This window comes from Oncorhynchus kisutch, linkage group LG23, assembly GCF_002021735.2.
Source record: "Oncorhynchus kisutch isolate 150728-3 linkage group LG23, Okis_V2, whole genome shotgun sequence".
In the NCBI taxonomy this organism is placed as follows: Eukaryota; Metazoa; Chordata; class Actinopteri; order Salmoniformes; family Salmonidae; genus Oncorhynchus; species Oncorhynchus kisutch.
The window spans coordinates 47351569-47369535 of NC_034196.2; the positions used below are offsets into that span (position 1 = coordinate 47351569).

The window sequence follows — 17967 nt, forward strand, 5'->3', positions numbered from 1 at the left end:
GAATACAACAGGTGTAGTAGACCTTACAGTGAAATGCTGAATACAACAGGTGTAGTAGACCTGACAGTGAAATGCTGAATACAACAGGTGTAGTAGACCTTACAGTGAAATGCTGAATACAACAGGTGTAGTAGACCTCACAGTGAAATGCTGAATACAACAGGTGTAGTAGACCTCACAGTGAAATGCTGAATACAACAGGTGTAGTAGACCTTACAGTGAAATGCTGAATACAACAGGTGTAGTAGACCTTACAGTGAAATGCTTACTTACAGGCTCTAACCAATAGTGCAAAAAAAAAAGGTATTCGGTGAACAATAGATGGGTAAAGAAATGAAACAACAGTAAAAAGACAGGCTATATACAGTAGGGAGTATTTATTAGTGGATGTGCGTACTGGTTAAATTGAACAAAAAGGTTGTTTTCGTAGATCGACCTGAAAGCCAGATCACTGGTTATTGCAACAACAACAAAACAACAGGTTAAACTATTTTGATAAAATAATGATATTATTAGCCTGATTTCATAAACACTGAATTCATTAAATTATTGCTGTTTGAAATGTGGAGTATTTTTACCTTTTTAATTGTACAACAAAGCTTATTTAGAGAATATTTTGTAGTAATAATTATAATAATAATAATAATAATTTTTCTAATATAATGTAGTATATAGATGTATAATATCTATCAATATTATCTCGTCAATCGCTGTTAAGTTTGAAAAAAAATTGAAATATGATTTTTGTGGCCATTTCGCCCAGCCCTATTCGTGTGGTTGAGTCCGTTCTGTGGTAACATAGACTCTTAACAGCGTGATTAAACTGCGTTGCCTCTTGCTGAAACAAGCAACAAACAAGTCTTTGGTTGCCTAGGCCTTACCCCTACAATGCAGCAACACACGCAGAAGCAAATGTCTGTCTCTCCTGTAGCCGACTCTGTCTCAATAAGACGAGCCCTGACAATAACGTTGTAATTGTGCTTGTCTGTCTCTCCTGTAGCCGACTCTGTCTCAATAAGAAGAGCCCTGACAAGCAGCCCTACAGTAAGCTGTCGGGGGTCTCTCTACTGAAGCCTCTGAAAGGAGTAGACCCCAACCTCATCAATAACCTGGAGACTTTCTTTGAGCTCGACTACCCCACGGTACTACCTGTTCAATATCCTACATATCTATACCCTATCCCTCCACGGTACTACCTGTTCTATATCCTACATATCTATACCCTATCCCTCCACGGTACTACCTGTTCTATATCCTACATATCTATACCCTATCCCCCCACAGTACTACCTGTTCTATATCCTACATATCTATACCCTATCCCCCCACAGTACTACCTGTTCTATATCCTACATATCTATACCCTATCCCCCCACAGTACTACCTGTTCTATATCCTACATATCTATACCCTATCCCCCCACAGTACTACCTGTTCTATATCCTACATATCTATACCCTATCCCCCCACAGTACTACCTGTTCTATATCCTACATATCTATACCCTATCCCCCCACAGTACTACCTGTTCTATATCCTACATATCTATACCCTATCCCCCCACAGTACTACCTGTTCTATATCCTACATATCTATACCCTATCCCCCCACAGTACTACCTGTTCTATATCCTACATATCTATACCCTATCCCTCCACGGTACTACCTGTTCTATATCGTACGTGTCTGTATCCTACCCCAAGGTACTACCTTTTTTTTATTTTTTTTATTTCACCTTTATTTAACCAGGTAGGCTAGTTGAGAACACCTTTATTTAACCAGGTAGGCCAGTTGAGAACACCTTTATTTAACCAGGTAGGCTAGTTGAGAACACCTTTATTTAACCAGGTAGGCTAGTTGAGAACACCTTTATTTAACCAGGTAGGCTAGTTGAGAACACCTTTATTTAACCAGGTAGGCTAGTTGAGAACACCTTTATTTAACCAGGTAGACTAGTTGAGAACACCTTTATTTAACCAGGTAGGCTAGTTGAGAACACCTTTATTTAACCAGGTGGGCTAGTTGAGAACACCTTTATTTAACCAGGTGGGCTAGTTGAGAACACCTTTATTTAACCAGGTAGGCTAGTTGAGAACACCTTTATTTAACCAGGTAGGCTAGTTGAGAACACCTTTATTTAACCAGGTAGGCTAGTTGAGAACACCTTTATTTAACCAGGTAGGCTAGTTGAGAACACCTTTATTTAACCAGGTAGGCTAGTTGAGAACACCTTTATTTAACCAGGTAGGCTAGTTGAGAACACCTTTATTTAACCAGGTAGGCTAGTTGAGAACACCTTTATTTAACCAGGTAGGCTAGTTGAGAACACCTTTATTTAACCAGGTAGGCTAGTTGAGAACACCTTTATTTAACCAGGTAGGCTAGTTGAGAACACCTTTATTTAACCAGGTAGGCTAGTTGAGAACACCTTTATTTAACCAGGTAGGCTAGTTGAGAACAAGTTCTCATTTGCAACTGCGACCTGGCCAAGATAAAGCATAGCAGTGTGAGCAGACAACAAAGAGTTACACATGGAGTAAACAATTAACAAGTCAATAACACAGTAGAAACCAAAGGGGGAGTCTATATACAATGTGTGCAAAAGGCATGAGGAGGTAGGCAAATAATTACAATTTTGCAGATTAACACTGGAGTGATGAATGATCAGATGGTCATGTACAGGTAGAGATATTGGTGTGCAAAAGAGCAGAAAAGTAAATAAATAAAAACAGTATGGGGATGAGGTAGGTGAAAAAGGGTGGGCTATTTACCAATAGACTATGTACAGCTGCAGCGATCGGTTAGCTGCTCAGATAGCTGATGTTTGAAGTTGGTGAGGGAGATAAAAGTCTCCAACTTCAGCGATTTTTGCAATTCGTTCCAGTCACAGGCAGCAGAATACTGGAACGAAAGGCGGCCAAATGAGGTGTTGGCTTTAGGGATGATCAGTGAGATACACCTGCTGGAGCGCGTGCTACGGATGGGTGTTGCCATCGTGACCAGTGAGCTGAGATAAGGCGGAGCTTTACCTAGCATGGACTTGTAGATGACCTGGAGCCAGTGGGTCTGGCGACGAATATGTAGCGAGGGCCAGCCGACTAGAGCATACAAGTCGCAGTGGTGGGTGGTATAAGGTGCTTTAGTGACGAAACGGATGGCACTGTGATAGACTGCATCCAGTTTGCCGAGTAGAGTGTTGGAAGACATTTTGTAGATGACGTCGCCGAAGTCGAGGATCGGTAGGATAGTCAGTTTTACTAGGGTAAGCTTGGCGGCGTGAGTGAAGGAGGCTTTGTTGCGGAATAGAAAGCCGACTCTTGATTTGATTTTCGATTGGAGATGTTTGATATGAGTCTGGAAGGAGAGTTTGCAGTCTAGCCAGACACCTAGGTACTTATAGACGTCCACATATTCTAGGTCGGAACCATCCAGGGTGGTGATGCTAGTCGGGCATGCGGGTGCAGGCAGCGACCGGTTGAAAAGCATGCATTTGGTTTTACTAGCGTTTAAGAGCAGTTGGAGGCCACGGAAGGAGTGTTGTATGGCATTGAAGCTTGTTTGGAGGTTAGATAGCACAGTGTCCAAAGACGGGCCGAAGGTATATAGAATGGTGTCGTCTGCGTAGAGGTGGATCAGGGAATCGCCCGCAGCAAGAGCAACATCATTGATATACACAGAGAAAAGAGTCGGCCCGAGAATTGAACCCTGTGGCACCCCCATAGAGACTGCCAGAGGACCAGACAGCATGCCCTCCGATTTGACGCACTGAACTCTGTCTGCAAAGTAATTGGTGAACCAGGCAAGGCAGTCATCCGAAAAACCGAGGCTCCTGAGTCTGCCGATAAGAATATGGTGATTGACAGAGTCGAAAGCCTTGGCAAAGTCGATGAAGACGGCTGCACAGTACTGTCTTTTATCGATGGCGGTTATGATATCGTTGAGTACCTTGAGTGTGGCTGAGGTGCACCCATGACCGGCTCGGAAACCAGATTGCACAGCGGAGAAGGTGCGGTGGGATTCGAGATGGTCAGTGACCTGTTTGTTGACTTGGCTTTCGAAGACCTTAGATAGGCAGGGCAGGATGGATATAGGTCTGTAACAGTTTGGGTCCATGGTGTCTCCCCCTTTGAAGAGGGGGATGACTGCGGCAGCTTTCCAATCCTTGGGGATCTCAGACGATATGAAAGAGAGGTTGAACAGGCTGGTAATAGGGGTTGCGACAATGGTGGCAGATAGTTTCAGAAATAGAGGGTCCAGATTGTCAAGCCCAGCTGATTTGTACGGGTCCAGGTTTTGCAGCTCTTTCAGAATATCTGCTATCTGGATTTGGTTAAAGGAGAACCTGGAGAGGCTTGGGCGAGCCCAAGGTACTACCTGTTCTATATCCTACCTGTTCTATATCCTATCCCTCAACTACCCCAAGGTACTACCTGTTCTATATCCTATCCCTCAACTACCCCAAGGTACTACCTGTTCTATATCCTATCCCTCAACTACCCCAAGGTACTACCTGTTCTATATCGTACGTGTCTATATCCTACCCCAAGGTACTACCTGTTCTATATCGTACGTGTCTATACCCTCGCCCAAGGTACTACCTGTTCTATATTGTACGTGTCTATATCCTAATTGGAACCTCTTCTATAGGCTTGAGCATAACTACCCCACGGTACGAACAACACTGTTTCTCTCCCAGACGGTCTCGCCACAAGGTTTCAGTGACTCTCTATCAGTCTGCTGTTAGAATGTTGCAGTGCAGTTAGACAGGGCAAAGTCATGCATTATAGGTTGCAGGCACCACAAGCAAGTACTACGTGCTGCTTCCTGTAGAACAAGTACTACGTGCTGCTTCCTGTAGAGCAAGTACTACGTGCTGCTTCCTGTAGAGCAAGTACTACGTGCTGCTTCCTGTAGTACAAGTACTACGTGCTGCTTCCTGTAGTACAAGTACTACGTGCTGCTTCCTGTAGAACAAGTACTACGTGCTGCTTCCTGTAGAACAAGTACTACGTGCTGCTTCCTGTAGAACAAGTACTACGTGCTGCTTCCTGTAGTACAAGTACTACGTGCTGCTTCCTGTAGAACAAGTACTACGTGCTGCTTCCTGTAGTACAAGTACTACGTGCTGCTTCCTGTAGTACAAGTACTACGTGCTGCTTCCTGTAGTACAAGTACTACGTGCTGCTTCCTGTAGCTACAAGTGCAGATTCCTGTAGCAACAACTTGTTCAATATACTTGTGAAAACATTACACAAAGTATCCTTGATGTTGGTGCAGGTTACCAACCAAGCCAGATGATTGACACAACGTTAGCCTTTCACAACTATTACTTGATGTTGATTTGCGTCAACATTATACCACGGTACATACATCACTTCAACATGAGGTGAGGAGGGATGGGTTAAGGCTAGTCTGTTATAAAACAAAACGAACTAGGTAGCCGTGATGACGAGTGGGATGCAGCCCCTGTTGAGCAGTGTTGATACGTTGGAGCAGCGTGCAGAGCACCCAACTTTTAATACACTATCATTTCATTGCCTGGGGCAGCAGGTAGCCTAGCGGTTAGAGCGTTGGGCCAGTAACCGAAAGGTTGATGGATCGAATCCCTGAGCTGACAAGGTAAAAATCTGTTGTTCTGCCCCTGAACAAGGCAGTTTAACCCACTGTTCCCTGCTAGGCCATCATTGTAAATAAGAATTTGTTCTTAAAACCTCTTATGGATTGGCCCTTTTTTTTCTTCAATTTTCTCCTAAAATATCATACCCAAATCTAACTGCCTGTAGCTCAGGACCTGAAGCAAGGATATGCATATTCTTGGTACCATTTGAAAGGAAACACTTTGAAGTTTGTGGAAATGTGAAAGGAATGTTGGAGAATATAACACTTTAAAAAAGTAAAAGATAAAACAAAGAAAAAAAATGATATTCCATCTTTGAAATGCAAGAGAAAGGCCATAATGTATTATTCCAGCCCAGGTGCAATTTAGATATTGGCCACTAGATGGCAACAGTGCACGTGCTAAGTTTTATCCTAATCCACATTGCATTTCTGTTCAAAATGTTGTATCAAGACTGCCCAAATGTGCCTAATTTCTTTATTAATTACTTTTCAAGTTCGAAACTGTGCACTCTCCTCAAACAGTAGCATGGTATTATTTCACTGTAATAGCTACTGTAAATTGGGCAATGCAGTTAGATTAACAAGAATGTAAGCTTTCTTTCAATATCAGACATGTCTATGTCCTTGGAAATGTTACTTACAACTTCATGCTAAAGCATTAGCTTCCGTTAGCTCAACCGTCGCGCAGGGGACCCACCAATCCTGCAGAAGTTTTAACTGACTTGCCTAGTTAAATAAATAAAAATAACCAAGAGCACCGGCCTGCCTGTGTAGGCTTTTCAATTGCAAGTTTGCTGTCACGTGGCCTCTGAGTGACAGAGGAGCTACACTACAGGCTTTACAGCAAAGAAAAAGTCTCATCTCAAACGGTAAAAAAATTAATTATATTACTGGGGCCATTTTTTTTTTTTTTCAATCCTGTGTGAAATTACATTTGATTTAATTTAACAAACCATGTCGCGGGATGTTTTTTAAAAACGAATCCTGGGTCGCTAATTATTGGTTTGATAACAAACAACGTTGTTCAGTCACTTTACTTAACTAGCTAACAACCTGTCAACCTGACAGTAGGTTTAGGCTAATTTGATTGGGACAGGAAGAAAGGAACGTGTTCTGCTACTCATGAGATGTGTTTCAAAGGTAGGTTTCATTCATGGAAACCTGTCTAAAATCTATTTATTTCTGGTGCTCTTTTAAATAATGTTTGGTGCCTAGTGTTTTTTTTAACAGTTTGAAGCAATGTGTGTACATTGCCTTGAAAGTATATATGCTTATTCTACATTTTGTGTTACATCCTGAATTTAAAATGGATTGTATGTTTTTTATTTTATTTTCTCACTCATCTACACACACTATTGGAGAGGTGAAAAACCGGTTTTTATATATATTTTTCCTATCTGATTTCCATAAGTATTCACACCCCTGAATCAATACTTTGTAGAAGCACGTTTGGCAGCGATTACAGCTGTAAGTCTATAAAAGCCTGGATGATGCAACATTTGCCCATTTATTCATTTCAAAATGATTCAAGCGCTGTCAAATTGGTTGTTTCCTAGACAACCATTTTCAGGCCATAGATTTTCACGTATTTTTATGTCTAAAGTGTTACTTGGCAACTCAAGAACATTATCCATCATCTCGGTAAATGACTTGATGCAGCCACCACTATGCTAGAAAATATGGAGAGTGGTACTCCATAATGTATTGGATTGGATTTGCCCCAAACATCACACTTTGTCTTCAGGACAAAAATATAATTGCTTTGACACATTTTTTGCAGTTTTACTATAGTGCCTTGTTGTCACGCCCCGACCATAGAGAGCCTTTTATTTCTCTATTTTTGGTTAGGTCAGCGTGTGATTTAGGGTGGGCGTTCTAGGTTTTCTGTTTCTATGTTTTCTATGTTTTCTATTTCTTTGTTGATTTTGCCATGTGTGGTTCCCAAATCAGAGGCAGCTGTCTATCGTTGTCTCTGATTGGGGATCATATATAAGTTGTGATTTTCCGTTTAGTATCTGTACCTGACGGAACTGTTCGCTTTAGTTTTTGTATTCGTTATTTTTGTTTGAGTGATTCTTGACAATAAAGATCATGAACACTTTCCACGCTGCGCTTTGGTCCACTCTTTATGACGACGAGCATTACACTTGTTGCAAACAGGATCCATGTTTTGGAATATATTTATTTGTATTCTGTACAGGCTTCCTTCTTTTCACTCTGTCATTTAGGTTAGTATTGTGGAGTAACTACCATGTTGTTGATCCATCCTCAGTGTTCTCCAATCACAGCCATTAAACTCTGTAACTGTTTTAGAGTCACCATTGGCCTCATGGTGAAATCCCTGAGCAGTTTCCTTCCTCTCCAGCAACTGAGTTAGGAAGGACGCCTGTATCTTTGTAGTGACTGGGTGTATTGATACACTGAGTTAGGAAGGACACCTCTGTATCTTTGTAGTGACTGGGTGTATTGATACACTGAGTTAGGAAGGACACCTCTGTATCTTTGTAGTGACTGGGTGTATTGATCCACCATCCAACGTGTCATTAATAACTCCACCATGTTGCTCAAAGGGATATTCCATGTCAGTTTTATTTTTTTACCCATCTACCAATCGGTGCCCTTCTTTGTGAGGCATTGGAAAACCTCCCTGGTCGAATCTGTGTTTGAAATTCACTGCTGGACTGAGGGACCTTACAATTCTCTGTAATTGTATGTGCGGGGTACAGAGATGAGGTAATCATTAAACAATCCTGTAACTTATTATGTGACTTGTTAAGCACATTTTTACTGCTGAACTTATTTATGACATAACAAAAGGGTTGAATACGTATTGACTCAAGACATCTCAGCTTTTCAGTTTTTAAAATTAATTTGTTAAAATGTCTAAATATAATTCCACTTTGACATTATGGGGTATTGTGATGTCATTATGGGGTATTGTGATGTCATTATGGGGTATTGTGTGTAGACAAATCTAAATGTAATACATTTTAAATTCAGGCTGTAACACAATAACATGTGGGAAAGGTCAAGGGTCAATACTTTTTGAAGGCAGTGTGTGTGTGTGTGTGTGTTTAACTGAAGAGTAAAGGTTTCATGCAGTGTTTTCCCCTGACTGACACATTGACATGCAGATCTTTATGCTAGCATCACAAGATGGGGGTAATAACATGGCAGCTGTCTGTATGAGGCCCGTTAAGCAGACCAGGGTAATAACATGGCAGCTATCAGTATGAGGCCCGTTAACCAGACCAGGGTAATAACATGGCAGCTATCAGTATGAGGCCCGTTAACCAGACCAGGATAATAACATGGCAGTATGAGGCCCGTTAACCAGACCAGGGTAATAACATGGCAGCTGTCAGTATGAGGCCCGTTAACCAGACCAGGGTAATAACATGGCAGTATGAGGCCCGTTAACCAGACCAGGGTAATAACATGGCAGCTGTCAGTATGAGGCCCGTTAACCAGACCAGGGTAATAACATGGCAGTATGAGGCCCGTTAACCAGACCAGGGTAATAACATGGCAGCTGTCAATATGAGGCCCGTTAACCAGACCAGGGTAATAACAATACAGCTGTCAATATGAGGCCCGTTAACCAGACCAGGGTAATAACATGGCAGCTGTCAATATGAGGCCCGTTAACCAGACCAGGGTAATAACATGGCAGCTGTCAATATGAGGCCCGTTAACCAGACCAGGGTAATAACATGGCAGCTGTCAGTATGAGGCCCGTTAACCAGACCAGGGTAATAACATGGCAGTATGAGGCCCGTTAACCAGACCAGGGTAATAACATGGCAGCTATCAGTATGAGGCCCGTTAACCAGACCAGGGTAATAACATGGCAGGCCCGTTAACCAGACCAGGATAATAACATGGCAGCTATCAGTATGAGGCCCGTTAACCAGACCAGGATAATAACATGGCAGCTGTCAGTATGAGGCCCGTTAACCAGACCAGGATAATAACATGGCAGGCCCGTTAACCAGACCAGGGTAATAACATGGCAGACCCGTTAACCAGACCAGGGTAATAACATGGCAGCTGTCAGTATGAGGCCCGTTAACCAGACCAGGATAATAACATGGCAGGCCCGTTAACCAGACCAGGGTAATAACATGGCAGCTGTCAGTATGAGGCCCGTTAACCAGACCAGGATAATAACATGGCAGCTGTCAGTATGAGGCCCGTTAACCAGACCAGGGTAATAACATGGCAGCTGTCAGTATGAGGCCCGTTAACCAGACCAGGATAATAACATGGCAGGCCCGTTAACCAGACCAGGGTAATAACATGGCAGCTGTCAGTATGAGGCCCGTTAACCAGACCAGGATAATAACATGGCAGCTGTCAATATGAGGCCCGTTAACCAGACCAGGGTAATAACATGGCAGCTGTCAATATGAGGCCCGTTAACCAGACCAGGGTAATAACATGGCAGCTGTCAATATGAGGCTCAAACCCTAGGCTGTAGTGGCGCCTCAGGACTGATGCAGTGCCTTAGTTCGCTGCATCACTCTGTGATTTCTGCGACTCCCGAGGCGGCTCAGACCGGTGTCCCGAGGCGGCTCAGACCGGTGTCCCGAGGCGGCTCATACCGGTGTCTCGCGGCAAACTCCTCCTGTGTGATTTGTGCTCCGTAAGCCTCCGTTCGAGTCCTTGGCCCAGATCCCTCTTAAGATGTCTCTGTTAAGGCTGTCCGTGACTTATTCTCTCTACAGTATTGGACTGATGTTTCTCTCTGTCTGTGTATCTCTTATTTTAAGTAAAAGAATATATATATTTTTACCCCTTTTTTCTCACCAATTTTGTGGTATCCAATTGTTAGTAGTTACAGTCTTGTCTCATCGATGCAACTCCCGTACGGGCTCGGGAGAGGCGAAGGTCGAAAGCTATGCGTGCCTTAGACCACTGCGCCACCCGGGAGGCCCTGTCTGTGTTTCTCTCTACAGTATTTTACTAATGTTTCTCTCTGTCTGTGTTTCTCTCCGCAGTATGAGATCCTGTTATGTGTGCAGGACTATGACGACCCAGCCGTTGATGTGTGTAAAAAGCTCCTGGGCAAATATCCCAACGTAGATGCCAGGTTGTTTATAGGTAAGAGCTTGACTTGATGTATTATTAGAACAAACTGTTTATTATTATTCATGTTTCTGACATTTCTACAATCTGTCTAATAAATATGTTTATGTGTAGTATTGAAGTGAGGAACTCGCTGGTATTAACAGTTTTATACACTGCATCCAAGGCATACTAGTATATATATGTGTGTGTGTGTGTGTGTGTGTGTGTGTGTGTGTGTGTGTGTGTGTGTGTGTGTGTGTGTATGTATATTAGTATAGTGTGTATATAGATAGTATAGTGTGTGTGTTTTATATATAGACTATAGACCCTATTCCATAAACAAGCTGTGTGTGTAGTATGTCACCCTATTCCATAAACAAGCTGTGTGTGTAGTATGTCACCCTATTCCATAAACAAGCTGTGTGTGTAGTATGTCACCCTATTCCATAAACAAGCTGTGTGTGTAGTATGTCACCCTATTCCATAAACAAGCTGTGTGTGTAGTATGTCACCCTATTCCATAAACAAGCTGTGTGTAGTTAGCCAACACAGTGAGGCCATTTGGAGAAGCTGTTGATTCTAGCTCATTAGCAACATCTGAGTCCTCAAGTATGCTGTCTGACAGACAGGGATCCACACTGGGCTGTCTGACAGACAGGGATCCACACTGGGCTGTCTGACAGACAGGGATCCACACTGGGCTGTCTGACAGACAGGGATCCACACTGGGCTGTCTGACAGACAGGGATCCACACTGGGCTGTCTGACAGACAGGGATCCACACTGGGCTGTCTGACAGACAGGGATCCACACTGGGCTGTCTGACAGACAGGGATCCACACTGTGCTGTCTGACAGACAGGGATCCACACTGGGCTGTCTGACAGACAGGGATCCACACTGGGCTGTCTGACAGACAGGGATCCACACTGTGCTGTCTGACAGACAGGGATCCACACTGTGCTGTCTGACAGACAGGGATCCACACTGTGCTGTCTGACAGACAGGGATCCACACTGTGCTGTCTGACAGACAGGGATCCACACTGGGCTGTCTGAAAGGCAGGGATCCACACTGTGCTGTCTGACAGACAGGGATCCACACTGTGCTGTCTGACAGACAGGGATCCACACTGTGCTGTCTGAACGGCAGGAATATTTCAGTCGGTGGCCCCCCCCAAAAAAGATTCTGCAGCGTGAAACAATAGACTACATTTGAGTAGTTATCTGCAGTACAGCGCCCTTAACCACTGCACCACTTGGGAGGCCCTCCAATAGACTACATTTGAGTAGTTATCTGCAGTACAGTGCCCTTAACCACTGCACCACTTGGGAGGCCCTCCAATAGACTACATTTGAGTAGTTATCTGCAGTACAGTGCCCTTAACCACTGCACCACTCGGGAGGCCCTCCAATAGACTACATTTGAGTAGTTATCTGCAGTACAGCGCCCTTAACCACTGCACCACCCGGGAGGCCCTCCATTAGACTACATTTGAGTAGTAGTTATCTGCAGTACAGCGCCCTTAACCACTGCACCACCCGGGAGGCCCTCCAATAGATCTTATGAAGTCAGTATAAAGTCATTCACAGCTTTATTAAGAGGTGCAATAGACTCCTGACATGGTATTCGATAAAGACGTTGTTACATGTAACATGCAGGAAGGGAGGATTTGCAGCCTTATTCAGTGATTGTCATGAATTTTGGGGTGACAATTAGGCAAAAAAAAATGGTTAATTAGAATTGAATTCGCCTTTTTAATCTTTTATTTACACCAATACTATATGAAGGCCTTATTGAATTGGTGCTAATTCATCACCCGAGGAAGTGGAACCTCATTAGTTAATTGTAAATATAACCCCCTGCTAGTTGCCATGTTTTAATCCAACAGTAAATGTCCTAATAAAACTGCACACAGGGACAGGAAAATGGTATCCATGAGTTTGTCTGACTGGTAAGTAGATCAACAACCAAAATCTCACAGTATCCCTTTAAAGCGCCACCGATTGGCACTTCTTCTTATTATTATTATTATAAAAACTAGATTCTAGTCTGGGAGGTGTGTCTCCTGACCGATTCACTGTTTGGTTTATGATGTTTGTCCCCTATGAGACACTGTACACATGGAAGCCTACACTACACTAACAAAAGTATGTGGACACCTGCTTGTCGAATATCTCATTCCAAATGGAGTTGGTCCCCTCCTTTACTGCCTTCACTCTTCTGGGAAGGCTTTCCACTAGATGTAGGAACATTGCTGCTATAACAGCCTCCACTCTTCTGGGAAGGCTTTCCACTAGATGTAGGAACATTGCTGCTATAACAGCCTCCACTCTTCTGGGAAGGCTTTCCACTAGATGTTGGAACATTGCTGCTATAACAGCCTCCACTCTTCTGGAAAGGCTTTCCACTAGATGTTGGAACATTGCTGCAGGGACTTGTTTCCATTCAGCCACGAGAGCATTAGTGAGGTCGGGCACTGATGTTGGGCAATTAGGCCTGGCTCGCAGTCAGCCTTCCAATTCATCCCGAAGGTGTTAGATTTAAAAAAAAATGTTTACCTTTATTTAACTAGGCAAGTCAGTTAAGAACACATTCTTATTTTCAATGACAGCCTGGGAACAGTGGGTTAACTGCCTGTTCAGGGGCAGAATGACAGATTTGTACCTTGTCAGCTCGGGGGTTTGAACTCGCAACCTTCCGGTTACTAGTCCAACGCTCTAACCACTAGGCTACGCTGCCGCCCCAATGAGGTTGAGGTCAGGGCTCTGTGCCGGCCAGTCAAGTTCTTCCATACCGATCTAAACAAACCATTTCTGTATGGACCTCGCTTTGTGCACGGGGGCATTGTCATGCTGAAACAGGAAAGGGTCTTCCTCAAACTGTTGCCACATAGTTGGAAGCACAGAATTGTCTAGAATGTAATTGTATGCTGTAGTGTTAAGAATTCCCTTCCCTGGAACTAATGGGCCAGTTTCCACTGCTCCAGAGTCCAATAGGGGGGAAGCTTAACACCACTCCAGCTGACGCTTGGCTTTGCGCATGGTGATCTTAGGCTTGTGTTCCGCTGCTCGGCCATGGAAACCCATTTCATGAAGCTCCTGAATAGTTATTGTGCTGATGTTGCTTCCAGTTTGGAACTTGGTAGTGAGTGTTGCAGCCGAGGACAGACGATCAATACGCTTTTCAGCACTCGGCCGTCTTGTTGTGAGCTTTTGTGGCCTACCACTTCGCGACTGAGCCGTTGTTGCTCCTAGACGTTTTCCACTTGACAATAACAGCACTTACAGTTGACCCAGCTCTAGCAGGGCAGAAATTAGACGCGAACTGACTTGTTGGAAAGGTGGCATCCTATGACGGTGCCATGTTGAACGTCACTGAGCTCTTTGGCAGTAGAATGGCCTTACCAATGTTTGTCTATGGAGATTGCATGGCTGTGTGCTGGATTTTTATATACCTGTCAGCAACAGGTGTGGCTGAAATAGCTGAATCTACAAATTTGAAATGGTGTCCATGTTTTTATATGTGCACATTCGGAAAGTATTCAGACCCCTTTGACTTTTTCCACATTTGTTACGTTACAATAAATGTTTTTTCTTATCAATCCAATATAATACCCCATAATGACAAAGCAAAAACAGGATTTGGGACTCTGAGATGCTGTCCTTCTAGGCAGAGTTCCTCTGTCCAGTCTCAACGTCAACAGCGAAGAGGCGACTCCGGGATGCTGTCCTTCTAGGCAGAGTTCCTCTGTCCAGTCTCAACGTCAACAGCGAAGAGGCGACTCCGGGATGCTGGTCTTCTAGGCAGAGTTCCTCTGTCCAGTCTCAACGTCAACAGCGAAGAGGCGACTCCGGGATGCTGTCCTTCTAGGCAGAGTTCCTCTGTCCAGTCTCAACGTCAACAGCGAAGAGGCGACTCCGGGATGCTGTCCTTCTAGGCAGAGTTCCTCTGTCCAGTCTCAACGTCAACAGCGAAGAGGCGACTCCGGGATGCTGTCCTTCTAGGCAGAGTTCCTCTGTCCAGTGTCTGTGTTATTTTTCCCATCTTAATCTTTTATTTTTATTGGCCAGTCTGAGATGTCTTTTTCTTTACAACTCTGCCTAGAAGGCCAGCATCCCGGAGTCACCTCTTCACTGTTGACGTTGAGACTGGACAGAGGAACTCTGCCTAGAAGGCCAGCATCCCGGAGTCGCATCTTCACTGTTGACGTTGAGACTGGTGTTCTGCGGGTACTATTTAATGAAGCTGCCAGTTGAGGACTAGACACTCTAATGTACTTGTCTTCTTCATCAGTTGTGCACCGGGGCCTACCCACTCTTCTTTCTATTCTTGTTAGAGCCAGTTTGCGCTGTTCTGTGAAGGGAGTAGTTCACAGCGCTGTACGAGATCTTTAGTTTCTTGCCAATTTCTCACATGGAATAGCCTTCATTTCTCAGAACAAGAATAGACTGACGAGTTTTAGAAGAAAGGTCTTTGTTTCTGGCCACTTTGAGCCTGGAATCGAACCCACAAATGCTGATGCTCCAGATACTCCAGATGTGCATTTTTCCATCACATGTACAGCTGATTCTCAAGATATTGCACACTAATGAGATGCTATTGAGCCCAGACTGCTACACTGTCTGAGCCAAGGACAACATGCTTTCTGGTAAGTTTTGATTACAATACTGGGTGGGGTGAATATACTTTATACAACATGCATGATTTTTTTGTTAACTAGTAAATAGTAGCCTACAGCAAAGTGTGTTTAAGTAATTTCTAACTTGTCAACAATTTCTGCTAGATAGTTTTTGCTACCATGTGGGTTTTAGCTTGCTTGAGCCTGCTAACTGAGGAGTGTTATTTCACCTGTTTCCATACATGTTTCATTGTAAAACATTAATCTTACAAAGGAGTTGTTTAATCTAACTGCTGAACTATTTATATGTACATGCAATTGTATGTGGGGTTTTTTACAACAAAAACAATTCTAATCTTTACAGGAAAATACCACGGGCACTATCTGATGTGTGGAGACATTTCACTGCAGCTAATGTAGAAGGAAAAGCTGTGTACATTTGCAAATAATGTGCCAAATCATATGTGAAGAAGGCAACAAAGATGCAGAATCATCTGGCCAAGTGCATAAAGTTCCCTCAGCGCTCACAACAAGCAACCTCTGACAAAAGTCCCCCTACTTCTATTTGAGGTGAAAATGATGAATCAGACACCTTATTCGATAGCAACAGTTCACGGTCCTCCGGGAATCCACGTTTTTTTTTTTACTCAATGGAGGAACGTAGTCACAGAAATGCTGATGAATATCTTGCTTGAGCTGCGTATGCAACTGGTTCACCTCTGATGCTCACAGGCAATGTGTATTGGAAGAGATTTCTGAATGTTCTTCACCCAGCATACACCCCTCCAACCAGACATGCTTTATCTACTCATTTGCTGGATGCAGAGTTCAACAGAGTTCAAGTGAAGGTCAAGCAAATCATAGAGAAAGCAGACTGTAATGCAATCATCTCTGATGGGTGGTTGAATGTTTGTGGGCAAGGAATAATTAACTACATCTCCACCTCTCAACCAGTATTCTACAAGAGCACAGACACAAGGAACAACAGGCACACCGGTCTCTCCATTGCAGACGAGCTGAAGGAAGTCATCGATGACCTTGGACCACAGAAGGTATTTGCACTGGTGACAGACAATGCTGCGAACATGAAGGCTGCTTGGTTTAAAGTGGGAGGAGTCCTACCCTCACATCACACCCATTGGCTGTGCTGCTTGTGCATTAAATCTGCTCTTCAAGGACATAATGGCACTAAAAACAATGGATACACTCTACAAGAGAGCCAAGGAAATGGTTAGGTATGTGAAGGGTCATCAAGTTATAGCAACAATCTACCTCACCAAGCAAAGTGAGAAGAATAAGAGCACCACATTGAAGCTGCCCAGCGACACCCGTTGGGGTGGTGTTGTCATCATGTTTGACAGTCTCCTGGATGGGAAGGAGTCTCTCCAAGAAATGGCCATTTCACAGTCTGCCGATATGGACCGCTCCATCAAGAAGATCCTCCTGGATGTTATATTTTGGGAGAGAGTGGTAAGCAGCCTGAAACCTATAGTAGTAGCCATTGCACGGATTGAGGGAGACAATGCCATCCTGTCTGATGTTCAGACTCTGCTTGCAGATGTAAGAGAAGAAATCCGTACTGCCCTGCCCACTTCACTGTTGCTCCAAGCAGAGGACACTGCAGTTCTGAAATACATCAAAAAGCGTGAAGACTTCTGCCTGAAGCCCATACACGTGGATCTGAGGCTCTTTCCCATGTTGCCTCCATCATCTTCCAAATCCCACCAACATCAACTGCGCAAGTGGTCCTTGTTTGGGAACACACACACCAAAGCACGCAACAGGCTGACCAATACAAGGATTGAAAAATTGTCTATCCGGGTGAATTTGAGGCTTTTTGAGCCTGACAACGAGCCATCCTCAACAAGGTTGGAAAGTGACGGTGAAGATGAGGCCTCAGAGTCTGATGTTCAAGAGGTGGACATTGAAGAGGACCAGGGAGAAGACATGGAAGCCTGAGAGGAAGCCAATCAAAGCTTTAGTTTCTAAACTATCATTTTACAGATGTTAAATGTTTTTGGGAGATGCGATGGATCATTGGGGATCATTCAATATTCCCTTTCTTTGGTTGTTCAGTGAAATCATCCCATGTGAAGAGTCAACTCATTTAATTAAAGTTCAATTCATAACTAAATAGTTTTTAACATTTCTATTGGAAGGATTTAATCATTTGCAATGATGTCTACTTATGGTAAGGTTAAAGTTTTCTGTTTCTGTCTCCATATGATATGGACAATATATCCAATGCAAAAAAGAACATCTACATTTTAAATAGTATTAATATGAATTTGCATATATTCCCGTTAATTCCCAAGGAAAGTTTCCACCTCTACGTATTCCCCAAAATGTACAACCCTAGAGACGCCGTGTTGTCTTGTGTAAACAGTCAGAGCTCCTAAGCAGTTCTTTCTCACCGTCTGTGGTATTGGATAGAGAGCAACACAGCAGCTGTTCACTCCATGTTAGTGAGCAAATGGACAAATAAAACCACAACCTTCATTTACCCGTTTGTGACGCACGGATTTTCAAATCTCTGTTTTCTACCAGACTGACTTCATGACCAAAAATATCCTATTTACACTTTGTAGTGTATTTTGACACGAGAATAAATGTTTCTGACTCATGTTGATGCCACACAGGCTGTTTTCAAAGGGATTT

General features: G+C 43.5%; 1 protein-coding gene across 1 annotated transcript in view; it reads left to right on the top strand.

Annotated features, from left to right (window-relative positions):
* LOC109880877 (ceramide glucosyltransferase) overlaps positions 1 to 17967 on the top strand; it is a 45111-nt gene that overhangs the window by 11470 nt on the left and 15674 nt on the right. The window contains exons 2-3 of the mRNA XM_020473062.2: positions 1001 to 1142; positions 10620 to 10722. Of these exons, the coding sequence (XP_020328651.1) occupies positions 1001 to 1142; positions 10620 to 10722 (245 nt within the window). The remainder of the gene's footprint in view (positions 1 to 1000; positions 1143 to 10619; positions 10723 to 17967) is intronic.